Source organism: Vulpes lagopus, chromosome 12, assembly GCF_018345385.1.
Source record: "Vulpes lagopus strain Blue_001 chromosome 12, ASM1834538v1, whole genome shotgun sequence".
Lineage (NCBI taxonomy): Eukaryota > Metazoa > Chordata > Mammalia > Carnivora > Canidae > Vulpes > Vulpes lagopus.
The window spans coordinates 24,495,402-24,522,335 of NC_054835.1; the positions used below are offsets into that span (position 1 = coordinate 24,495,402).

A 26,934-nucleotide genomic window follows, 5' to 3' on the forward strand; every position below is an offset into this window, starting at 1 on the left:
GTGCATGATCGCCTGATGCCCAATGAATTTTAAAAGGTGCCGGTTCGCAGGGTGGGGAGGAGGGGGTTGGGGGTGGGGGTACTGAAATAAACACGTTATCCCTGCAATTTTTTTTTGTTCTTGACGCTCACTCCTGACAATATTTTTTCACACTTGAGTGAACATCCACTCCATCTCTCTCTCCCTTTCTCCCTCTCTCTTTCTCTTTCCTCTCCAACTCTCCCCCCACCCCCCCACCTCTTACACGTCTCAGGTCATGTCGCTGCAGCTCCGGTGGAAATAATAAGATATAAACCACGAGGTTGTTATTTGCATAGAAATAGCATGGAGCCCCAGGCAGCAAGGGAGAAGGACACAGGGATCATTTGTCTAAAATTTTAATGAAAACTTTTGCTGAGGCAGAGATTTTTTTGAAACTTTCTTTCTCCCTGCTTTTCTCCTCCCCTCTCTTCCCCCTCCCCCCAAACCCCATCACTGATTTGACTTAACATGGTTCAATTTGAGGAGAAAGGGTTGACACACCACATATCACACCCCTATAATACAGCAACATGTAAATTGTTTGTTCCTTTAATAGATATGAAGCTGGAGAGACACACATTCCCAACTTAATACATTGCATGTATGCGGTAGGCTTTTATGGCCCTACTCTGTCTTAGTGCACACGTGATGTTGCCTGTCATTAGCTGACCTGTTTTTAATTAGTTTAGACCTTCCTACCTTTTGCTTCTGAACATTCTTTACTTTTTAAAGGATTTCTTTTTGTAGCCAACAGTAGTAGCCTGCAAATAAAATATAAATATTCTGGTGGTTTCCTGTTTTTTACTTTCAGTGGTTCTACTGTACTTTTACCATTTTATTCATGGACACCGTCCTTTGCTTACTGTGTCTTTTGTTCCAAAATCAGAAAGTGCTTCCTGCATTTGTATTTTTATCCCTTTGCCCTTGTTATCTCAGTATTTGTATAATTTCTTTCCTTGTCTATCTTGTTCTCTGTTGCCTGTAGTTATTTGTAAAACATTCAGAATATTACCAGTTGAAGAGAAATACAGTATCTGGTTTTCCTAAATGCTGCAGAAGCAGGTTTGCCATTTGAGCTAAAGGCAGTGGGATGGTGATTAGAAGCAGTCTGGAGGACTTTATTTGAAACTTAAAATCAAGCAGCTCCTTGCTACCCTCTGGGGTGAGCTAGTGGCATCAGGGCTAGTTTACAGATGGGAAGATTAAAGCTGAGGTAAAGTGACTTGGTTCCATTGACAGAGATTAAATCAGCATGAGAATGTGAATTTCCATGTCCCCAAGTTTCTTTCAAGATGGTCTTAGTGTCCATAAGGCCTGAGAAGAGAAGTGGTCATTTTCCTTTTTGTGCAAATGTCACCTATGATGACATAAATAAGAGAAGCTTCCAAGGGTCTGCTATTTCATGTCATCCAAGGTAGAAGAACATAGGTTCTTAGCTTTACAAACCATAGGCTCCTGATGGCAGATGGCTCAGAATACCTCACTGAGTAGAGTAGTAAGGCAGACTTGATGGATGTGACAAACTACCCTGCTTGATGGGTGTCATGCTAGCCTGGCAAAGACAGCAACCTGTGTGCTTGGGGAACTGGTAAAATGGGCCCTTTTAGGGGGCTGGGACAGTTTGTACAGATCTCAATTAAGTCAGAGTGCCCCTGAATATGTCCAGGAATTTTCAGATTTACTTTGACTACACCACCATTCCTCTGTTTCTACATAGTATCCTTCACATGATGGAAGGTGGTGGGTAGGCTCAAAGGACCTAAGGGAACACTGATGTAAACTAGAGCTGCTAGTTCTCAGTCTGTACCCTAGACCTGGTGATATGTGACATTTTAAAGCTTCTGCTTTGGGATGCCTGGGTGGTTCAGCGGTTGAGAGTGCCTGCCTTTGGCCCAGGGTGTGATTCTGGAGTCCCAGGATCGAGTCCCACATCTGGCTCCCTGAGTGGAGTCTGCTTCTTTCTCTGCCCATGTCTCTGCCTCTCTCTGTGTGTGTGTGTGTGTCAAATAAATAAACAAACAAACAAACAAACAAACATTTTTTAAAAAGAAAAAAAATAAAGCTTCTGCTTTAAGGGGAAAAAAAAAATCCCATAATCTCATCTCCTTTACCGAGATCAGGCCCCTGTTTCTACCGAATCTGCCAGGGAAAAAGAGATTATATGATGGTGTGGCCAAGGCTATATATGTGAGGCCTGTAGGGCCCTAATTCTAATCTTGCTTTTGAGACTTGATACAAGTCCTTCCCTGAATCTCAGTTTCCAAACATCTTTTTCTGAATCTGTACAATATGAAATGTGAAGTTGTTGCTCACTTTGTTATATACAGTATCAGAGTTCCTCCCACCAGCTTATAGGACCAGGGACCTCTACTATTCATTCTCTATATTCACCCATGACTCTGTGACACAACATGAGAGTCATGGAGGCTCAAGAAAGGAAGGAGAGAGGGTTGCCTGGCTGGCTCAGTCAGTAGAGCATTTGACTGTTGGTCTTGGGGTCATGAGTTCAAGCCCAACATTGGGTGTAGAGATTACATAAAACAATGATAAATGAAATTTTTTTTATAAAAGGGAGGGGTTATCTGGTTCTCACTGTGAGTCAGCATTGTAACTTTCACAAAACTTAAAGAGCTGGAATGGTGAAAAGCATAGATGCTAGAGCTGAACTACCTGGGTTTAATTCCTGGCTCTACCATCTACTAGTTGTGTGATCTTGGGCAATTTTCTTAACTTTTCTGGGTCACAGCTGTATTAACTGTTAAATGAGGATAATAATAGTACCTATTTACCAGGTCTTGTTAGGATTAAATGAGTTAATATAGGTAAATCACTGACATTGTTGTAGTGTTCCCCAAGATGAACATAGGGTCCTGTTCTCATTGCAACTCATAATCCAGGCCCTGGAAGGGAAATACGCATACAACATTCTCTATATTTTCTGATCCTTCGAAGGCAAAAATTCCTTTAAGAAAATGTTAGATGTCAGTCCTTGCCACGGCAGTACATTCGTGTATTGACTTTTCCAATAGATGTTATCTAAAAACAATCACTGCACTTTGGAAAGCCATTAACGTCAGAGGCGCCATGTTCAGTCCTGATAGGGTAGTATACGTGTCAGTCATCTGTCTACAGGAGTCCCCAAGGACTTGTTGATACAATAGCCCATAATCACTCTAAGGATCAGACCAGCAATTTGCATTTTTAAAAGTCCCTAACTACCTATTTTCACAATAGACAGTCCCTGTACTCCAAAGCTCCAGATGGGATCACTCTCCTTTTAAAGAGGGCGTTTGAGCTTCCTTTCTGAGTAAGCCTCACTTTAGCATTATGAATGAGTTTTCTCAGAAAGGATTGCAATGGGCACATCTCCTTGGTTTTTAAGCCCTATTACCCCATGTCCCTACAACACACACACACACAAAATGTGGGCAAACCTGACCCCGTTTTGGGGTGGTTTTGAATTTCGTTTAATGTTTCTTAGGTTTGGTAGAAAACTGTACCGAGTATGTTTGACTCCCAGTTAGTGAGTCATTGTGATCTGCCCTCAGCCTGATCCCCAGCTCTCTGCTTTGGAGATCTTGCAGGGTCGAATTTCCCTTCAGAGCTCCATGAGAGACATTGCCTTTGACTATGAGAGCCCTGTTGTGGGTATGGTGGCTGGGAGACTAGTGACTTGGGAGAACTTCAAATAAGTATCAATACTGAACTTCTAGATGAAGTGAAAGCTTTGAGGCCCTGCCTGGGGCATTATATATAGACTCAGGAATTAACCATGTTCAACAGCCTCTTAAAATTTATTCAAACTTCTTGAAGTTACAAAACCTTGAGATTTAAAAAACAAACAAAAACTTTTGATTATTCCCCTCCCTGCCATTTACTAGATAAGTAACTTTGGGCCTTCATCTATTTGGGTCTCAGTTTCCTCTTTATGAAATACATTTCCCACCTTAAGGTGAAGACCAGAAGATCTCTTAATCTTAAATTTTCTTTAATTTCTAGTACTCTGTTATGCTGTATACATGTATATTAATTTGTAGCTAGGGAACCATGTTAGGCTGGAGCAGGGAGAGGATAGATTGGCAACAAGGGTGGGTAGGATCCAAAGTAGTTGCTACATATTAGGGTGTTATCTACTAGAGAAATTACATATTAGTGATATGTAAAATTATTACACAGCAAGATTAGGAATGGGAGTTGTAAAGCATAATTATTGAAAAATTTGTTCATCTCATTTCTTATCCATATTACAGAAAAGTAAATGCCATGTGGTAGTGGTAATGGTGTTACTATTGATGACAGCAAGCGGCCATAGAATTATAATTATTGGGAGCAGAAGATCTCAAAAGTCCAACCACCCAACTATTGTTTGAATTTCCCCTATAACACTACTGCCAAATATTTATTCAATTATGACTGAAAAATCCAACTAATGGGGAACTCAGTACTTTATGAGCCAATCCCTTTCATTTACATGAAGTTTTTTCTTACATTTAGCTACAGTCTGTTCCTTTGCACAGACAGACCAATTCCTCTTTTAAAGTGTTCATAATTAACAAAGCAACTCCCAGTGTTATGGTATAACCTATGTGGAATTGAATGGAACCAAAATCTTTCCCATGTACTTTGCTTTCAGAGTCTGGCCTTGTCTTAAGAACAAAAGTAGTAAAGATGAAAATGCTATCCAAAGATAGGAAGGAAACTGGATTCCTAAATGCCATCCTTGCCAGCCGAAACTATGAAAAGTAGAAATTACAAGAGAAATAGCTAAAACTTAACACCACTTGGAAGTATTCTGTAGAAGGTTGGGAGGTCTGCTGCATAGTATCATGCAAGGCTTTAAGGGCCTGATTATCTCCTGCTTCCCCCACCCCAACCTTGTTGACCCTATACACGGTTGGAGGATGTTTTCTTGGGTGCTGTGTATTTAGATACCAGTTAAAACTCATTGCCAAAGTTAGGTAGTACTTACTTCAGGAATCAGTAAAGGTGATATAGACTGAGGTACTCTAAAACTCGTAAGGGCACACAACTAATCTAAAGTGCTAGAATTTATTTCCCTCTCATCTCAGTGAGCAGTCTCTGGCTCACTTGGAATATGTGTACCTTTGTTCTCTCTGTCCTATTTCCAGAATGTCCATTTCAGCCTCTAGGATTGTGCTGCTTCCTGAGCACTGGAGTGAAGAAATGCCTCTGTCTCACATGGCATGCAGGGTCTCTGTACTTTTGCCTCTAACAAAATATTGTCCCTGGTCTCAAACCAAGTGCCCTCTTAGGGCTCTGAGCATGATGCCTTAGGCAGAACAGTTCAGCTTCTTCATTTTCCAGTCACATGTTACACCTTCTTATGCTGGATTTTCTTCATCCACCTATCCATCCATCATTCCTTCCTTCCTTCCTTCCTTCCTTCCTTCCTTCCTTCCTTCCTTCCTTCCTTCCTTCCTTCCTTCCCCCCCCCCCCTCTCTAAATGTTCATAGCTCTGTCTTTGCAAATTAGTGTTCACTGGAAGCTTTGCTATTCCACTTACCCTTCTCCCCTTAACCTTTCTTCTCCCCAGCCCCAGCCTGAAACCCAAGTAAATTAGCTTCTCACCCCTGCCCCCCAGTTAAAAAAAAAAAAAAAAAAGCCATACTTTTCCAACAGTGTCGGTTCTTGGATTTGCAGTCAGCAGCCATCTCCAATAACCATCAGGCTGTCAGCTTTGCAGCTCCCTACTACCTCCCACCTCCCCCATCACTCACCAGAGGAAAAAGAGAGCCAGAGCAAGAGCTTGAAATATATCATGCAATAGTGTATCATGAATTTGTTGTGAATCACAGCGGTGAAGCAGGTTTATTTATTTCTGAGACCTTAAATCAATACAAAGTAGGTCTCTTAGTTCTGAAGCTGGGATGGAGTGTGAAAAAATGAGCCCATTGTACTCTTAAAACTTTGGGGAAAGGAGATGACAGCTATATAATTCCATTTACCAGGCACTAGGGGCTTTAATGTGAAGGTGACAGGGAGCTCTTTGTGCATTTAGAGCACCATATCTTCTAAATAAAAGATCTGTAGACTTGATAGTGGAGCATAGCTCCAAGTTTAATAATCTCCAAGCATTAGACCGAGCCAATATGTTCCCAAGTCAGAGAGTTCCCCCCCAAACACTCATAAATTAAAAGTGCAAGAACTGCACACGTTGGTAGATTAGGAATGCAAGGACTCCAGTCTTTCCTAGCAGAAAGACAGACCTGGGCTCTGGCTGTGCACAGACTGCTCTGTGAATATGATAAAGACGCAGGAAACGAGGCTATTTAGAAACTGGCTCCTTGGCTGTTCATCATTCTAGGGGATGTCCCCTATGCTGGATCTAAATCTAGCTATGTCCCCTCTTAGAGTGGCCATCTTCACACATCTAATCAGCTAATGTACACAGTCAGGAGTGTTGAATTATGAAAGGAGAAGCTTTAAGGGCTGTTTAGATTGAACTACAGATTACCATGCCCAAGCTTCAAGTTTTTCTGGCTGATTCTGGTTCTTAATTTTAATAATGTGTCAGTGTCTGGAAGTGAAGTCTTTCAAAGTAACGTGCACATAAGAGAAATTGAGACATCAGTGTAATTAAGGAAAAGAACCCACCCAAATTTCACTAACAGCATAAGATGCAAATATGAGAAGTGAAGACCATTGGAACATATAATCAAGTTTTGAGTATCTTCATTTTCTATCTGACCCATTGATAAAATATGCCTTTTCTCAACAGATAAAGCAGGTTTATGCAGCTCAGTAGAGCAACCCTAATATAATACGACTTCATATTAGATAGAGTTACTAGCTTAATTCAGGCTCAGGTAAAGAATTTTGAAAGAAAAACCCAGTGTCTGCACTGGGGAAAACTAAAAAGGATGGGAAAATTGAATCACTCATTTTGTTTGAGAAAGCTGCTACACATTATAACACTAATATGGAAGATTTATTTTGCTTATAGTATTTCAACTTGCTAAATATATAAATCAAAGCTGAGTTTTTACAGAGCACTAAGAATTATGGCAGTTCACATGCATTTGTTGCATGCCAGTTATGTGTAAAGTTCCATTCTTATGCTGTGGGTATACAAAGCTGATTTCTGCTTTCATGGAGCTTCAAATTTAGACTTCAAAGACAGTAACAGTCTTGTCATGTGTTCTAAAGATAAAAATAAACTCGCTGCCCACCAGATGTAAATAAGAAAACACAACCAAGGGGATCCCTGGGTGGCTCAGCGGTTTAGCTCCTGCCTTTAGCCCAGGGCACAATCCTGGAGTCTCAGGATCCCACGTCGGGCTCCCAGCATGGAGCCTGCTTCTCCCTCCTCCTGTGTCTCTGCCTGCCTCTCTCTCTCTCTCTCTCTCTCTCTCTCTCTCTCTCTCTCCAATAAATAAATAAATAAATAAATAAATAAATAAATAAATAAATAAATAAATCTTAAAAAAAAAAAAAAAAAGAAAGAAAACACAACCAAAAAGGCTGCCGAGATGAACAGTTGGTGCTACTCCACAAGAAGCCAGGCCCCCAGCAAGCACTAAACTCTTTGCCTAACCACTGGTGGGCTGAGGCAGTCACACAACCCTCTGCCTTTTCACCAACCTCATGCCTCAGATCCTCATCAGAAAACCACCAAAAAATTTTCCATCTTTTGAAAACACCTGAAGAATTCTCACAACTCAATTATAGGAAAACAACACAGTCATTTAAAAAATGGGTTTAATTTGGGGAACCTGGGTGGCTCAGGCAGTCAAGCATCCTATTCTTGATTTGGACTCAGGTCATGATCTCAGGGTCCTGGGTTGAGCCCCAAATGGGTTCCACACTCAGTGGGGAGTCTGCTTGAGAATCTCTCTCTCCCTCTGCCCCTCCCTCCACTACAGTCACTCTTTCTCTCTTTCAAATAAATAAATCTTTTTTAAAAATTAAAAAATGGGTTTAATTTTCTTAAGAAATTTGAATAGACATTTCAGCAGAAAAGATATGAGGATGAAAATCAAGCACATGAAAGGATGCTTAATGCAAATTTAAAACCACAATTAGGCACCACTAAAATAAAAATTTAATAAGGAAAATTTTTATCTGACAATACTAAGTATTGGTGAGAATGCAGAACATCTGGAACTCTTGTATATACTGGTGGGAATGTGAAATGGTACAGCCATTTTGAAAAAGTTTACTCCAGCCATAAACAAGAATGAGATCTTGCCATTTGCTACAACGTGGATGGACCTAGAAGGTATAATGCTAAGTGAATAAGCCAGTCAGAGAAAGAAAAATATCACATGATTTCACTCATGTGGAATTTTTAAAAAAGCAAATGAGCAAAGGAAAAACAAAAACCAGACTCTTAATACTGAGAAGAAAATAGTGGTTTGCCAAAGGAAGATAGAGGGGGGTGTCGGGTGAAATTAAGTGAAGAAGATTTAAAAGTACACTTATCTAGATGAGCACTAAGTTATATATAAAATTGCTGAACCTCTATATTTATATTTGAAGCTAGTATAACATTGTTAATTGTACTTCAATTTTAAAAAAACCTTTTTTAAAAAAATAAAATTAAACATTTACCATACAACCTAGTAATCCTATTCTTGGGAGAAATGAAATATACATCCACACAAAAACGTGTCCACAAATGTCTATATCAGTTTTATTCATAATTTCCCCAAACTGGAAACTACCCAATTACCCAAAAGTCTACCAAGAAGCAAACAGAAGAACAAATTGTGATACTTCCATAAAATGGAATACTACACTGCAGTGAAAAGGAATATATGACACCTACATTGGCATAAATGAATCTCAGATGCACTAACAAAGAAACGACTCCCAAGCACTATGTAGTATATGACTCCATTTATACAATGTCCTAAGAAAGGCAAAATTGTTGAGGCAGAACACAGGGGAGAAGGGAATTGATTACAAAGGAAATGTGGGATGTTATTTTTTTAATTCATGTGTAGTTGGCATACAATATTATGGTGGCTTCAGGTATACAATGTAAGTACTTCAACAGTTGGGTACATTATGAAGTGATCATCACCATACAACTAGCTACCATCAGTATCATACAAAGTTGTTAGGGTATTGTTAACTATATTCCCTCTATTGTACCTTCCGTTCCCATGACTTATTTTGTAACTAGAAGTTTGTACCTTTTAATCTCCTTCCCCTATTTTGTCCAACCCCTCCCCACACACACTCCCTCTCGCAGCCATCATTCTGTTTTCTGAGTCTGTTTTGTTTGTTCATTTGTTTTTTTTAGATTCTACATATAAATAAAACCATACAGTATTTGTCTTTCTCTGATTTATTTTAGTTAGCATACCGTCTAGGTCCTTCCATCATGTCCTTGTCATCACAAATGGCAAGATTTTTTTTATGGCTAAGGAATATTATATGCATACACACAAACACACCCCTCACACATCTTCATTATCCATCTTTTTTTTTTTTTTTAAGATTTTTTAATTGATTTATCAGAGAGTGAGCATAAGCGGCAAAGAGGGACAGAGGGAGAGGGAGAAGCAGGCTCCCTACTGAGCGGGGAGCCCAATGCAGGGCTCTATCCCAGGACCCCTGGATCATGACCTCAGCCGAAGGCAGATGCTTAACTGACTGAGCCACCAGGTGCCTCTATCTATTCATCTATTGGTGGAAACGTAGGTTGCTTCCATTCTGTGGCTATTGTAAATAATGCTGCAATGAACATAAAAGTGCATGTATCTTTTTGAATTAGTATTTTCATTTTGTTTGTTAAATATCCAGAAATGGAATTGCTTGGTCATATGTTAATTCTATTTTTAATTTTTTGAGGAACCTCCATACTGTTTTCCACAGTGGCTGCTCCCATTTTGCCTTCCCATTATCAGTGCATGAAGGTTCCCTTTTCTCCTCATTCTTGTCCAACACTTGTTATTTCTTGGTGTGTTTTTTCGTTTTTTTTTTTTTTTTTATGCTAACCATTCTGACAGATGTGAGGTTATATCTTATTTTGGATTTAGTTTACATTTCCCTGATGATTAGTGATGCTAAGAATGTTAAGAATCTTTTCATTTGCCTCTTGGCCATCTGTATGTCATCTTTGGAGAACTGTCTATTCAGGTCCTGTGTCTTTTATTTATTTATTTATTTATTTATTTATTTATTTATTTATTTTATTTATTTTTTTAAAGATTTTATTTATTTATTAATGAGAGACACAGAGGCAGAGACACAGGTAGAGGGAGAAGCAGGCTCCACGCAGGGAGCCCGATGTGGGACTCGATCCTGGGTCTCCAGGACCAGGCCCTGGGCTGCAGGCAGCACTAAACCACTGTGCCACTGAGGCTGCCCCTGTGTCTTTTTTTTAATTTGGTTAATTTTCTTTGATACTGAGTTGTGTGCATTCTTTATATATTTTGGATATTAACCCCTTATTGGATATATCATTTGCAAATGTCTCCCATTCGTTGGGTTGCCTTTTCACGTTGATGGTTTGCTTCACTTTGCAAAACCTTTTTAGTTTGATGAAGTCCAATTGGTTTATTTTTGCTTTTATTGCCCTTGCCTGAGAAGACCAACTCAAAAAAATATTGTTAAGACTGATGTCAAAAAACTTACTGCCCGTATTTTCTTCTAGGGGTTCTATGCTTTCTAGTCTTACATTTAAGTCTATAAGCCACTTTGAGTATACTTTTGTATGTGGTATAAGAAAATAGTCTAGCTTTATTTTTTTGCATGTAGTTTTCCATTTTTTTCCAAAACTATTTTTTAAAACTATCATTTCCTTATTGTACATTTTTGCCTCCTTTGTTGAAAATTAATTGGTCATATTATACATGGATTATTTCTGAGTGCTGTATTCTATTCCATTGATTTATGTGTCTAATTCTGTGTCAATACCATAACCTTTTGATTACATACAGCTTTGTAATACAGTTTGAAATCAGGGAGCATAATACCTCTACCTTTGATCTTCTTTCTCAAGATTGCTTTGACTATTTGGGTGTTTGTGGCTTCATACAAATTTTAGGATTATGTGTTCTAGTTCTGTGAAAAAATCCCATTTTTATAGAGTACTTTGATGGGTATTGCATTGACTCTAGATTTCTTTAGGTAATGTGGACATTTTAACAATATTAATTCTTGCAATCCATGAGTATGGGATATCTGCCTATTTATTTGTGTATCCAGTTTCTTTTGTCAGTGTTTTACAGTTTTCAGAGTACAGGTCTTTCACCTCCTTGGTTAAATTTAATTCTAGGCATTTTATTCTTTTTGTTGTTGCAATTGTAAATGGGAGTGTCTTCTTAATTCCTCTATCTGCTAGTTCATTATTAGTATATAGAAATAAAACAGATTTATGTATATTAATTTTGTATCCTGGAACTTTACTGAGTTCATTTATTCTAATAGGTTTTTTTTTTTTGAAGACTTTATTTATTTATTTATTTGAGAGAGAGAAAGCAAGAGCGCGAGAAGGAGTTGGAGGAGGGCAGACGTACAGGGAGAATCAGACTGCTCAATGAGCAGGGAGCACAACGTGGGGCTTGATCCTGGGACTTTGGGATCACTTAACCAACTGAGTCACCCAGGGCACCTGTTCTAATAGTTTTTTGGTGGAGTCTTTGGAGTTTTCTATATATAGTATCATGTCATCTGCAAATTATGACAGTAAGTAGGTATTCTTTCCTAGTTTGGATCCCTTTTCTTTCTTTTCTTTTCTTTTTTCTTTTTTCTCTTTTCTTTCTTTTCTTTTCTTTTCTTTCCTTTTCTTTCTTTTCTTTTCTTTTCTTTCCTTTTCTTTCTTTTCTTTTCTTTTCTTTTCTTTTCTTTTCTTTTCTTTTCTTTTCTTTTCTTTTCTTTTCTTTTCTTTTCTTTCGATTGCTGTGGCTAGGACTTCCAATACTATGTTGAGTAAACGTGGTGACAGTGAGCAACTTTATTTTCTTCCTGATCTTAGAAGAAAAGCTTTCAGCTTTTCACTGTTGAGTATGATGTTAGCTGTGGTTTTGTCTATGCCTTTTATTATGTTGAAGTATGTTCTCTCTATACCCATTTTGTTGAGTTTTTTAAATAAATAGACATTGACTTTTATTAAATGCTTTTCTGCATTTATTGGGATGATCATATGATTTTTATACTTCTCTTTGTTAATGTAGAGTATCCCATTGATTCATTTGCAGATATTAAACCATCCCTGCATCACTGGAATAAATCCCACATGATCATGGTGTATTACCCTTTTAATTTATTGTTGAATTCAGTTTGCTAATCTTTTTCTTGAGGATTTTTGCATTTTATGTTCATCAGGGATATTGGCTTGTTTTGTTTGTTTTGTTTTTGTGGTTTTGTTGTCAGGGTAATGCTGGCCTCATAGAATGAGTTCAGAAGCATTCCTTTCAATTTTTTTGGAATAGTTCGAGGATAGGTATTAACTTTTTTGAAATGTTTAGTAGAATTCACCTGTAAAACCATCTGGTCTTGGACTTTTGTTTGTTGTGAGTTTTTTGTTTACTGATTCAATTTCATTAATAGTATTTGGTCTGTTCAGATTTTATATTTCTTCCTGATTCAGTTTTGAAGGAATTTATGCATTTTTGTCTAGGTTGTCCCATTTGTTAGCATATAATTGTTCATGGTAGTCTATTATGATCCTTTATATTTCTGTGGTATTGGTCGTAACTTCGCTTTCATTTCTGATTTTATTTGGGCCCTCTCCCTTTTCTTGATGAGTCTGGCTAAAGGTTTATGAATTTTATTTATCTTTTCTAAGAATCAGCTTTTAGTTTCATTGATCATTTCTATTGTCTTTTTAGTCTGTTTCATTTTATTTCCACTCTAATCTTTACTATTTCCTTCTTTCCACTAACCTTGGACTTTGTTTACCTTCTTTCTAGTTCTGTTAGGTTTAAGATTAGGCTGTTTATGTGAGATTTTTTTGTTGTTGTTTACTGAAGTAGGCCTGTATTGCTATGAACATCCCACCTTAGAACTACTTTTGCTGTATGTCTTGTAGATTTTTTTAAAGATTTTATTTATTTATTCATGAGATACACACACAGAGAGAGAGGCAGAGACACAGGCAGAGGGAGAAGCAGGCTCCATACAGGGAGCCCGACGTGGGACTCGATCCTGGGTCTCCAGGATCATGCTCTGGGCTGAAGGCGGCGCTAAACTGCTGAGCCACCAAGGCTGCCCTACTTGTAGATTTTTGAATGTTAGGTTTTCATTTCTATTTTCAGTTGTCTCAGAGTATTTTTTTATTTCCTCTTTGATTTCTTTAGTGATCCATTGGTTGTTTAGTAATGAGCATGTTCATCTTCCACATGTTTGTGTTTTTTCCAGTTTTTCTTGTAATTGATTTCTAGTTTGTACCATTGTAGTCAGAAAAGATACCTGATGTGGTTTCAGTCTTCTTAAATTTATTGAGACTTGTTTTGTGGCCTAACATATGATCTGTCATGGAAGATGTTCCATGTGCATTTGAAATGAATGTGTATTCTGTTTTTGGATGGAATGTTTTATTTATACATACACATATACACACACATCTATTAGGTCCATCTGGTGTAATATGTCATTCAAAGCCACTGTTTCTTTTTTTTTTTTTTTTTAAGATTTTATTTATTTATTCATAGAGACACAGAGGGAGGGAGAGAGAGAGAGAGAGAGAGAGAGAGAGAGAGAGAGGCAGAGACACAGGCAGAGGGAGAAGCAGGCTCCATGCAGGGAGCCTGACGTGGGACTCAATCCGGGGTCTCCAGGATCACACCCCGGGCTGAAGGTGGTGTAAACCGCTGCGCCACGGGGGCTGCCCAAAGCCACTGTTTTCTTTGTTGATTTTTTGTCTGGGTTATCTGCCCATGATATAAGTGGAGTATTGAAGTCCCCTGCTATTATTGTATTATTATATTACTGTCATTGTCTCCCTTTATATTGGTTACTATTTATTTTACGTATTTAGGTGCCCCAATGTTGAGTGTGTAGATATTTGATACCGTTATATTCTCTTGTTGGATTGATCTCTTTATCATTATGTAATGCCTTGTGTCGTGTTACAGTCTTTGTTTTAAAGTTTTTCTTGCTACCCCAGATTTATTTCCATTTGCATGTAATATCTTTTTTCCATCTCTTCACTTTCAGTCTGTATATCTTTAGATCTGAAGAGAGTCTCTTTTAAGCAGCATATAGGTAGTCTTGTCTTTATCCATTCATCCAGCCTATGTCTTTTGATTGGAGCATTTAGTCCATTTATGTTTAAAGTAATTATTGATAGATATGTACTTATTGCCATTTTGTGGATTGTTTTCTGGGTATTTTTGTATTTCTTCTTCGTTACTTTCTTCTCTTACTCTCTTCCTTTGTTATTTGGTAACTTTCTTTAGTGTTATATCTGTATCCTTTCCTCTTTTTTTTCTGTGTATCTATTATAGGCGTTCGGGGGCAGCCCAGGTGGCTCAGCGGTTTAGCGCCTGCCTTCAACCCAGGACGTGATGATCAAGTCCCAGGATTGAGTCCCACGTCGGGCTCCCTGCATGGAGCCTGCTTCTCCCTCTGCCTATATCTCTGCCTCTCGCTTTGTCTCTCATGAATAAATAAATAAAAAATCTTAAAAAAAAAAAAAAAAAGTCTATTATAGGTATTCGGTTTGTGGTTACTATGAGGTTCATATATGACATCCTGTGTATAAAGAGCCTATTTTAAGTTGATGTTTGCTTAAGTTCAAGCAGGTTCTAAAAGCATTACATTTTTACTGCGCTACCTACATTTTATATTTTTTGTGCCATATATATTTTTAAGATTTTATTTATCTATTCATGAGAGACACACAGAGAGAGAGAGAGAGGGAGAGGGAGAAGCAGACTCCACGCAGGGAGCCCAATGCGGGACTCAATCCCGGGACTCCGGGATCACTCCAGATCACGCTCACGCCCTGGGCTGAAGGCAGGCGCCAAACCACTGAGCCACCCAGAGATCCCCAATTCATGTCATATTTTTACATCTTACTATTTTGTGTATCTTTTGACTAATTATTATAGATCTAGATGATTTTTACTACTTTTGTCTTTTAACCTTCATACAGTGTATCCACCACCTTTACTATATGTTTACCCTTACCAGTTAGATTTTTTCTTTCATAATTTTCTTATTTCTAGTTTATGGCCTTTTCTTTTTCATTTAAAGAAGTCCCTTTAATATTTCTTGTTAAGACCTGCTTGGTGATGATGAACTCCTTTAGCTTTTGCTTGTCTGAGAAACCCCTTATCTCTCCTATTCTGAGTGATAACCTTGCTAGGTGGACTATTCTTAGTTTTAAGGTCTTGACTTTCAGCACTTTGAATATATCATGCCATTCACTTCTGACCTGTAAAGTTTATGCTAAAAAATCAGCTCATAGTTTTATGAGGGTTCCCTGGTACATAAAAAGTTTTTCTCTTGCTTTCCTTAAGATTCCCTCTTTATTGACACTGTGATCATAAAATATCTTGGTGTGGGTCTCTTTGGGTTCATCTTATTTAGGAATGTTTGTGTTTCCTGGACTTGGATGTCTGCTTCCTTCCCCAGCTTAGGGAAGTTTTCAGCCATTATTTCTTCAAATAGGTTTTCTGTTCCTTTCCTTTTCTCCTCTCCTTCTGTGATTGCTATAATGCAAATGTTGTTATACTTGACATGGTCCCAGAAGTCCCTTAAACTATCCTTATTTTTTCATTCTTTTTTTCTTTTTGCTGTTCTCGTTGTATGGGTTCCATTACTCTTATCTTCCACATTGCTGATCCATTCTTCTGCATTATCTAATCTGCTATTGATTCTCTCTGATGTATTTTTCATTTCAGTTTTTATATTCTTCTGATTTGTTCTTTTTTATGTTTTCTCTTTGTTAATGTTCTTATTGTGTTCTTCCATTCTTTTCATGAGTTTAGTGAGCTTCTTTATGATCATTATTTTGTACTCTTTATTAGTAGATTGCTTATTTCCTTTTCATTTCATTCTTTTCCTCAGATTTTTGTCTTATTCTTTCATTTGTTTCACTTAATCTCCTCTCCTCATCTTACTTAACTCTCTGTGTTTATTTTTGTGTATGGTAGATGACTTCTATTTCCTGGTCTTAAAGAAATGTCTTTATAGAGAGAGTGTCCTGTGGGGTCAGTAGCACAAAACCACCTGTTCATTCAATCTAAGTGCCCCTCGGGGTATCCTCAAATATGGATGCATGGGCTACACGCACCTTCCTGTTGAGGCTGGGCCACAGTTAGTGTGTGCAGCTGGCCCCCTCAAGGCAGGGAGCATTGGAGGAGAGGAGCACTGTTGTTGACAGAGGCTACCCCCTGGGTGTGGGGATTAAAGGGGACACTGGGAATGTGGTAAGTAGTGCTAGCACAGGAGATGGAGAGTGTCAAAACTGTCTTTTACACCACCAGGCCAACTAGGTAGAGGGAGGAGGTAGAGAAAATGATGCCTGCTGACACTTTCTTCCCTGGAGTATGTTCCAACAGATCTCTGTCCCTCTAGCACAATCCTAAAATTACTCAGTGAATCTCCTTCATGTGTAACCCCATACTTTTCAAACTACTGCTTTTGTACTGGGATTTGGAGGGAGTAAAATTGTATGTACCCTTTAAGTACAGTCTCATTTTCCTGCTGCCCTTCTGGACATCAGCCCTACTTGTTTTCAAAGCCAGATGTTGAGGATCCCTGCGTGGCTCAGCGGTTAAGTGCCTGCCTTCTGCTCAGGGCATGATTCTGGAGTCCCGGGATCGAGTCCCGTATCAGGCTCCCTGCATGGAGCCTGCTTCTCCCTCTCCCTGTGTCTCTGCCTCTCTCTCTCTCTGTGTCTCTCATGAGTAAATAAATAAAATCTTTAAAAAAAAATCAAAGCCAGATGTTATGGGGGCTCTACTTCCTGGTGCAGGTTGCCTGAGCTAGGGAGCCCAGTGTAGGGTCTGGACCCCTCATTCCTCAAGGAGAGCCTCTACAGTTATGATAATCCTCCCACTCGTGGGTCACCATGCCAGGGGTATGGGTCCTGACTAGACCACATCTTGCCTTGCATACCCATCTTGATGTGGCTTTTTCTTCATGTTCTGAGTTGTGTAAAATATTTTCTGCTAGTCTTTAGTTCATTTTCAGAGATAGTTTTTCTATATGTAGTTGTGGTTCTGTTTTGTTCATGGGAAGTGAGCTCAGGATCTTCCTGCTCCACCATCCTGATCCTCCCTCCTAGAGAGAAACCTTCGGGGTGATTTGGATGATGGTTTTATGACTTATATATATTTGTCACAATTCATAGAATTCTGAACCTAAAAATGAATGATTTGCTATATGTAAATTATACCTCAGTAAACTAGTTTTTTTTAAAATTTCCATGTTTGGAAGCAATTCATTGTCAGTACATTCAAATCTGTAGCTAAATGAGCAGTTGTCAGATCCCTGAGGTAAGTGATTCCTTTTTGGCAGTTTTCACTCTGGAAGCTTATGCCTTTTCTCAGACATTTGACAAGTAAACTGTCCTGTGGCTCTTCTCTACCCCCATTGCATTAGAAATGCGTTTCTGTCCCTCGTCCGGTCCACCCTCAAATCCTTGTCATCAGTCTGCCATCTAACTCATTCCTCTGTTTGCCCCACCCCTTAGTAAGCAGATGTCTTGCAGTGTTTTTGTGCCTTGTATCTGAGTCTCTCCTTGGTTAAATATCTTTTCCCAACACTGGTTGCCCAATCCCTGTGCTCCCAATTTACCCATCAACAGACCTGATCATTTCCTAACACTGTGGTGTGGAGAGAGGTTTTGGGGCTTGCAGTGGATGGTCTTGAATCTAACTGTGGCTCAGGTCAGAAGCTTTCCCGTCCTGTGCCAGCAGTAGGTCACTGTGTCCCTTCTCTACCCCTAACCCTACCAGACTACCAGCTACCAACCAGCATTCCAGTTTGCCAGTGACAAGTGGCAATGAAGAGGCGAGGGGAAGTTGTAAACCTGAGTCTGTATCAAGAGGCTGTGTTTTGGGAACCTCCAAATATTCTTGGTTGCATAGGCACCAGTTCTGTCTCCCTAGAGATTTAATTCCATTCACCCTTGGATATATTCCTGGAGAAACATTTACACAGTAATATGTGCTGCACCACTTAAAATTGTTAATTGGAGATTGAATTACTTGTCAGCTTTTAAAAATGTAGTCCTCTCAGGTCAGGGAGGAGGGTGTTAGCAGCCTGAGTAGATGAGCTATTGCATTTTTTTTCCCTTCCTCTTTTCTCCCCCACTCCCTTTTCCTCCCTCTCATTCTTCATTTCTTTTGTCCCTATCTTGCTGCCTTTTTCCTTCCCTCACTTAATTTTTTTTAATGTTTGTCTCTTTCTGCCTTAGCCAAACCTTTATCAATAACCTAACAGATCCCAGAGTGACTTTAATCTAGAATCATGAACAACGTCCACTAATGATGATTGCTTGGGAAATGTACAAAACCTCTCTTCAAATCCTCTTGAGAATGGAAATATCCTAATGAGAGGGAGGATGGCAGGAGGGACTCCGTTCATGTAGCCTAAATTCTTAGACGCAAGAGGAATTTTATACTTCCGGCTTCTTTAAATAGAAAATTACCCTGACTCAAGAATTGTTTAGGGGGAAAGATTGGCTAAAGGGGGGGAAAGCAGCAGTAGATTTCATTTTTTATTCCATCGATATGCATCATTATTTTTCACATCTTCAGCACATGTTTGCAAATATTTGTCTATAAGTCTAAAGACCCCCGACATAATGTGTATATTCAGGACAAAGGCAGTTTTTTTAAAAATTGAGCTAAGTTGCATCTATGAAACTCAGAAATCTCAATGCCTATGCTGACAAATATCCTGACAAGTAAATACTATACTCATTCGGTATTACATAGTGATTTCATTTGCACAAAACCTCACAATGCTCTGCCACTTCAGTCAAACGTCTGGAGCACTGGGGAAAGGAAGAACGTGTTTATCTTGATCTCCAAAAAGGGATTTAAGGGAGAGAGCAGGCGGTATATTAGACTGTTTTCATTGCCTGTCAGCTGCGGTAAACCTGAGCTGTCTGCGGTGTCTCTAGATAAGCCACAACAGCAGCAGAGGCCTTAGCATGTATGTATGACTACATTCATTTGTACTTCTTATGTATCTCAAAATTTCTAAAGGCTGTGTAGCATCTTCAGTGGAGCCTTTAACAATTGTGTCTCTGCTAATCACTGGCTTTTATGTGGTACCCTTCCTGCTTTGGTCTGCCAGCTGCAATGAATGAAGAGCTGGATGAGGCTTAAGTTTATATTAAGTGGATGAAGATTCTCCTTCCTGGCAGAGACAGCCCTTGTTCAGTTCTGTGGTGTGGGCACTCTTCAGCAGAGGACTCTGAGGTGGTGTCTGTTCCTAATATCTTACAATACTGCTTTTCCACCTAAACCTGTGGGGCCTCAGGAGCCACCTCTGTTTGAATGGCCTCTGTGTTTAAATATGGTTATTGATGCTTGTTGGGAAGCTAAATTAAATGTTTGCATCACATAGTAGACCATGTGAGAAAAGTAATTTGGGAACATGGAAAATGGCTAGGAACTCGACTGGCACCATAATGCATATGTTGGAGTTGAAAAAACATGAATAAAGCTCACCCACTTTATGAAAATACTATGTTAGTGAAGGTTGTTTACCCCAAATTTTTCTGTGAAAAGTTGGTAGGGCAACACTAAAGAATAAAACAGTGGTACTGTCTAGGTGGGCTTTTTTCTTTGCCTTTCTACATGCTGATCATTTCAGCATGATCATTTCAGAGTTAGGCAGAATGGATTTCGTCCTAGCTCAGATTCTGCTTCTTTGGTTGCGGCTTTTGTTGTGAAGTATTCTAAAATCATTAAAACCACTTGAGTCAGCAACGACCCCTATAAATCAGGAGCTATTGTGTGCGCCCTCATTCTACTGGTGCATACTCCAAACATACGGTCATTGAAGATGAACTGGAGGGTACTGCTCTCTCTTCACCGATTGTAAAGTAGCTATGATTGTTAGCATTTGTTTGTGATTAGTGAAGCAGGTTTTATTTCTATGTGTCCTTTCCTCCCCACACCCACCCCCTAAGGCCAGTCACAGCCATTTGGATACCCTGTTAGTCTAGCCTATAATTTTTCCTTTAATTCCCAAAGCAAATGAATTTTCTCACATGACAAACATTTCTTTAGTCTGATAGTGTCCTTGGTTGCAGTAAGCCCTGGTTAGGTTTCTTTCTGAATCCAGTGTACAAATACTGCCTTTTCAGAACAATGCCAAAGTGTCAGAAGCTGAGTTTTGCTTATAAAGGGATGACATGCTAGGTGATTAAACTCTTGCTCCAAGTTTGTCTCCCATTAATTTATAGGAATATGGGGTGGAATGGGCAAGTGGCAGAGCCTCTGAGAGTAGCCCCAGTCCTGGATTCCCTTCCCTTTTTTTTTTTTAAAGATTATTTATTTATTCATGAGAGACAGAGATTGAGAGAGGCAGAGACACAAGCAGAGGAAGAAGCAGGTTCCACGCAGGGAGCCCGACGTGGAACTCGATCCCGGATCTCCAGGATCGCACCCTGGGCTGAAAGCAGTGCTAAACCGCTGAGCCACCTGGGCTGCCCTCTCTTCCCTTTTGAAATGAGGGACAAGGATGTGTCAGGAAGATGTGTTTGGACAGCTGAGCAGTTCTTGGTCTGCTTTGTTCCTTTTGCCAAGATTGGTCCTTCTTCAGTCCGCTACTAATTTTGGAGGGGCGTGAGGTTCTAAGCAGGTGGACATTATCAAGTACTAGAAATAGTGTTTCATAGGAAAGAAAGCTGTCTTTCTGAGTAGGAAATGGTGCCAGCTCTCTTCTAGGCAGCAAGAGTTCTTGACTCCTGACATAGATTGTGAATATCAGATATTCAGGGTCAATGCAGTGTCTCCTTTTTATTTCATTTCCCCCTTTCCAATTTTATTTTAATAATTAAAAATACTGCTGATCATACTGAATGACTTCTGGCAGAGAGGCGGTCTGTCCCAGAAGGACCAGTTGTGGGCCATCGGGTTTATGACGTCCATAAAACCAGAGCCAGATCGGAGCATGGCCTCCCTGAGTGACAGGATTTTTGCTTCCACCAGGGTCCCCCATCAACTGACTGCTTTGGATATTTGTTTTGGGTTGGTTTTTTGTTCTGTTTTGTTTCCTGATGCATGTGTGACTCTACATGTGTGCACACATTTAAAGATATAAATGAAACAGGTATGTAATGCCCTCTGCCTGTTAGAAAGACTAAAGCCATCAAGATAACAAACGGCGTGTATTTGCTAGAATGTCAAAGTTATGAGTTTATTTTGTAATGATGTGCTCCTGCCTTCATGAGGTAAACTGGCCGTGGCGGAGGTGTTATTAGTAATATGGACTCAGTGGAGCAGAAAGCCGAGTGACCGAGAGATCAGTGTATCAGTCAGAGAGAGGGCAAATGGAAAGAGACAGCAGGAGAATGAGAAAGGAGCCACAGTGCCTGGGCTGAGATTAAAGACACACTGTGAGAGGAGGAGGGGGAGCCCAGTGGTCACATACGGTCTCCCCTCTTCCTGGGGCTCCTTCAGAGGAGTTGCCAGCATGTCTCTCAGCTCAGGGCTGTCTGCAAAGACTGGTTTTCTGGACTTCCTTACCAAGGGAAGCAGTTTTTCTTTACATATCCTTTTCAGAAGAGTCTCTTCGTCCCTTCCAGCTGAAGTTAAGTGGAATGGAGGCCAGTTGGGTCATACGGAGGTGATTACTTTGGTCACCAATGTCCTCATCCTTTGCAGGGACCTGATGTGGGGGGGCTGGCCCAGCATGGAGAGCTCCTAACAAGAAGGAGCAAAATGGGAATATGCAAGTAGAATTTGCTGGCTTTCTGTTTATTAGATTCATCCCAGAGACTGAAAATGAATAAAAGTTACTAAGGAAGAAAATTTGTGTTGTGATTATTTTCTGGAGGAGGAGGGGAGAGGGAAAAGAAAAGGTAAAACACAATAAGCGCTCTACAACTGTTTAGAGCTCTCCAGGGCTACCCTAGATGACGGGCAATTACTACACACTCAGCAGTTTGCAGTAGTCAGTGATCAGGCTGCCTGGCTTCCATTGCTGGGTCAGAAAATGTCCCTCCCTGAAAGAAATTATTAACTGGTCTTCTAGGGAAAAAGAAACCCTACAATTTCCAAGTCCACGAATATTCTTTCTTCCTATTTTTTCTTCTTCTTTAAAGGAAACTTTGTGGTTTCCAAACACAGGTGCTTTTCAACCTCACATGGGTTAAACTCCTCCAGGGACACACCAGGGATAGAGGCGCTCTGTATTCTCTGGAACCTTGGCAGAGAAGGACAGGAGAGACGGGCTTGGGTATAAATCACTGCCCTCCACTCCGCACACAAAGACGACTTTAGATTCAAGGGTTCATGTATGTATCATGAGTTGCTTCAGGATTTTTGCCAGCCTTAGGGCTTGTGTGTGGGCCTTTAAAAATCAATTGTAAGGGGAAAAGTAATCCTTTAAAAAAATTCAGGGACCCAAACCTCACAGCTTTTCTTTAAGTGAGACTTGTCATTAAAGATTGTCAGAAGACCAGCATGTTACCTCTTTGTGTATCTATGCAGTAAACCTGCTGGCCTGCAGACGCTGGGGTTGCCTGCACTTCCGGGTCTCAACCTCACCCTCCCACCCCCACCATAGTTCTAGCAGAGTTGAAGTATGCTAACACCTGTCTGTGGCAGCTAGGAGAGAGAGGGAGAGGCTTGCTGGTTTTTAAATTGTAACGGTATCTATGATTGTTCAAAAGCCTCTTTGATTTTCTAAGCTTTCTTTTGAAGACAGAGGTCCAGAGAGTCCTTCAGAACAACTCACAGAGGCTGGAATCTGTGTCTTGTGGAGAAAAGAACCCATTTTAGTGAGAATCACAAAATAGACGTTGCCTTTATTTCCATCCAGATGAATGTCTTCTCTTGCTTGTTTCTCTAGGTCCTTGGGCGGGAAGTATACACCTCCAATAACCAGCTCGGGGGCATCCAGATAATGCACAACAATGGGGTGACCCACAGCATTGTTTGTGATGACTTTGAAGGGGTTTTCACTGTCCTGCACTGGCTATCCTACATGCCTAAGGTGAGCCTTTCCCACCCAGCAGACACAGCCCACAGAACCTGGCCTTCCCACCACAACTCACACAGCCTCTGTGTTTGAGATCTCCTCTTTATGGTGGAGAAACTATTTTATGAAATATTCCACTGAAAGGTAGTGGTTTCTCTTTCCTACAGCCATCTGCAGGAAAGGCTTCTACCTTTAAAATGCCTTTGGATTTCATTTGTTAGACCCCTTTCTGATGTTTTCCCAAACACAGAAGCTTTCATGGCTTATCTGGGCTCAGATTACTCTGGGTTTTCTCCTTTGTAATAGCAATCCACCTCTTCCACTCCCCTTAACCCCCTGGGAAGCTTCCCATAAAGCATGGGTACACTGAAATCAGGAGTCAGAATGTACCACTTTTTGCCAGGCTCCTACATGAGACTTGAGACCTGTTCTCAGGGCTTGGCATATAGTTGTGATGCCTGTAGCTTATGACTGGGACAGATGGATATGATTCTGTATTTGGTCCCTGTTGTCTTTGTAGTGATCGTGGCTGAGTTGGGACTCTGGTCCTGCTGTTCTCTGATTGCTGTGCTTTCTTCCCGTATACCTTTCAGAATGTGCGCAGTTTAGTTCCTCTCCTGAACTCCAAGGATCCTATAGATAGAATCATCGAGTTTGTTCCCACGAAGGCCCCATACGATCCTCGATGGATGCTAGCAGGCCGCCCTCACCCAAGTAGGTATATATTTGAGGGTCCTGTGGTACCCTGGCCCTCAGGCTGTCAGTCTTCCTTTTAATCACTAACCAATTCTTGCACAACAGTATATGACAAAACAGATCTACTAAAGTATCTCTTGAAATGAGACAAATTTTTAAAACCGCTCTCTGAAGATCAAGGTGGAAATTCCTTCAAGAACAGATGAGAACCAAATGAAATTAGGTGTACAAGTCAGTCACTGAGGCACAAGCAGGGCAGTCACTAATACATTCCTTCTCTTAATTGTTTTTAAAGCCCTTGTTACTTTAATTGACTTTAAAATGGATAAATCTAAGCAATAAAATCATAGAACCTTTGACTGTCTAGTCTCTCTGTAAACAAAGACTAATCAGATCAGCTTTAGAAAAATTATTTGACCCTTCAGCGTAGAACATTACTACACTCTTCTTGGCAAGCTATTTCCGAGCATCCACTCTCCATGTACCCTTCTTTTCTTACGATATTGACAAAAGTACTGGTACTTGCTCTAGTTATTAACATAAGATTACTTTGTAAAGTCATTATTCACATAGAGATTATCCAGAACTGTTAATTTTATAAAGATTATAAAATGAGAACACACCCTCCCCCTCCATGCTTATCTAATATATCGCTCTGTCTTATGGCTGATTTTATCTATCTTATAAACAAAAACAAAACAAAAAAAGTGATGGCTCCAGGTAAGATGAATGTAAATGTATATTTTTGCTTGTTGGTCCATTAGGCTGTTTTAACAAGCCTTACTTATCAGGTAGTTCTTTTGTGAAGCCCCAAATCCCCCTGCTCCATTTTTTTTTTTCCCCTGCTCCATTTTGAATCCATTTTTTTTTTTTCAGGTTGAGAAAGTGTTTGTTCTTTTTTGCATGTTTATTGCAACTATTTCAGAGAAAGCTGTATCTAAAAGAAGAATGTACTGCAGAAGATAATTCATTAAATTTAAGAGTTACTGTGATTTTGTTGAAAGAAAAAAGAGGTCTGCATAAGGAAGACTTAAACATTCATAGGTACCCACTCTGAGCTAGGTGGGACTGCAAAACACTTCCATATACATTATCTTATTTGGGCTACTACTTCTCAGAGATAAAAAGAGATTACCACTTTACAAGCTCAGAGAAGTTAAGTGATTTGTGCAAGGTCACACAGCTATTACTTAGGAATTGGGGCTTAATCTGCAGACCAACTATAGATAATATAGAAAAATCACCAGAGGAATTTTAATTTAAAATTTTACCTGTTGTCTTCAATGCCTTTTCTTGTTGCTCTTGATAAAAACTAGTTTTTCTTACATAGCCAGAAAAATCACCATAGTAATCTCCCTACCTCTCATTTGTATGCCATGATTTTGATAAGAACTGTGAACCTAAGATACCTGTCAGCCTTAAAATCTAGGACTTTTCTGGGAGAATTCAGAAAAAGACTCCATGAGTCTTCTCCTGGGAATCATGTAGGGGAGGGTGGGGTGGGGGAGCGGTGTGTGCATCTTAGCTGATTTCTGAGTCCTACATCTAAACTGAATACAATCTGCTTTCTGGGGGGTAGGAGGGTGAAGTTCACCTACACCAGCCTTAGCCTACCGATGAGCCCCTTGCCCCGATCAACATACAAGGCAGTATTTAAAGAAGAAAATCTTTACATTTTGATGAGTTTTGTTGTTCCAAACCATTGTTATTGAAGTAAGAATCCTAAAATGATCCTCGCATATGAAGTTAAAATTTCAGTATCCTGAAGCACTTAGAAGTTTGATTTAGAACCTTCATCAAAATTTGAACTCTCTTTCATGGGATGAACAGATGTGTGTGTACGTAGGTGGGCATTATCCTGGCCATTATTAATGAGATCCACAGAATAAAATGAAATTTGTGATAAACTAAGTTTTCTGTTTTTTGGATAATATTTTTTCATCGACTCCCTAGTAATTCATCCTGCTGTCTATGTGCAGCTAACACTCGCTCCCAAATCGAGTGACTTCAGATTTTAATTTAGTGGAAGCGTTAAAGAAAGCAGATGATTCCCTGTGATAAGTTAAAGCAGATATCTTCTAGGTGAAAAGTTAAAGTCATTTATTAGAGGAGATAGTGCTGTGATATTCTTCAAACTGACGCCCAACACGAGACCAGAATCTAAACGATCGGCTTTGGGCTCACGATAGAGAGATAATTTTGAAATGGATGATCACATTTTACACTGGGGCCATAGAGGCAAGGAATGTAGAACACAGTAATTACAAATTTAGTCTTGATAAAACACTCTCCATCCTGTTTAAGTCAGCAGAGGTTAGCTTGCTCGGATCTCCACTTTTAATTGGTTTTGGACTTGGGTTTTTAGGGGGCGGAGGGCCATGTTCAAATTAGAAGGATCACTGAGAAACTGTGAGCTGAGGGGCAAGCTAGGAAACAGTTATTTGCAGAAGCTTTTATGGGGCCTTGGTCAAACACGGATACCTGTGGAACAAAAGTTTTTTTCTTAACCTAAGATGTCGAAAGTTACATGTCTTGCCAGTGAAGGAAATTCTGTGTGCAGGGGAGGTTAATGACATTAAGTATGTGCATCTTAACCATTATGTTTTTGCTATGTGTTGAGTATATGGGTATGGCCCTTTCTTGTAGAAAGATTATACTTCTTCAGCTCTAAGTGAAGTGGATGTATCTTGTTGCTTTTCTAGCAGAGAAACCAAGTCCCTTTTCTTTTCCCCAAATTTGGGTCCTCATCTGATCATTAATACTTATCATTGGCTGTCTTCAGCTTTCCATTTAAAAAAAGTCAGTGGAATCAAACAAAATTGTAAGCTAAGTTTTAAAATAGAAATAGACATTTTGAAAACACTTTAATGAGTTGGCTGCCTTTTGACAAATGTTTGTAGTGTTTTGAAAAAAGCCAAGTTATTTATTTAAAAGCATGCAAACTCTCTGCTAGCTGAACCCCATCGTTTAACAATAAATGATTCTTTTGTTGATAAATGGTTCTTTTTATGCAGACTAGCAAATGAAATAGGAGATGATGTCTGAAGGCATATGAGCATTCAGTTGCCTAATGCGTGCATCTATTATAATATGGTTAAAAACAACAAACTCCCCAAAACAGTCCCCCA

The 26,934-nt window shown here is 39.6% G+C and overlaps 1 protein-coding gene across 7 annotated transcripts in view; it reads left to right on the forward strand.

Annotated features, from left to right (window-relative positions):
* ACACA (acetyl-CoA carboxylase alpha) overlaps positions 1-26,934 on the forward strand; it is a 294,471-nt gene that overhangs the window by 229,381 nt on the left and 38,156 nt on the right. For all 7 annotated transcript variants that reach the window (XM_041723740.1, XM_041723744.1, XM_041723742.1 and 4 more), the window contains 2 exons: positions 22,982-23,125; positions 23,704-23,824. In XM_041723740.1, the coding sequence (XP_041579674.1) occupies positions 22,982-23,125; positions 23,704-23,824 (265 nt within the window). The remainder of the gene's footprint in view (positions 1-22,981; positions 23,126-23,703; positions 23,825-26,934) is intronic.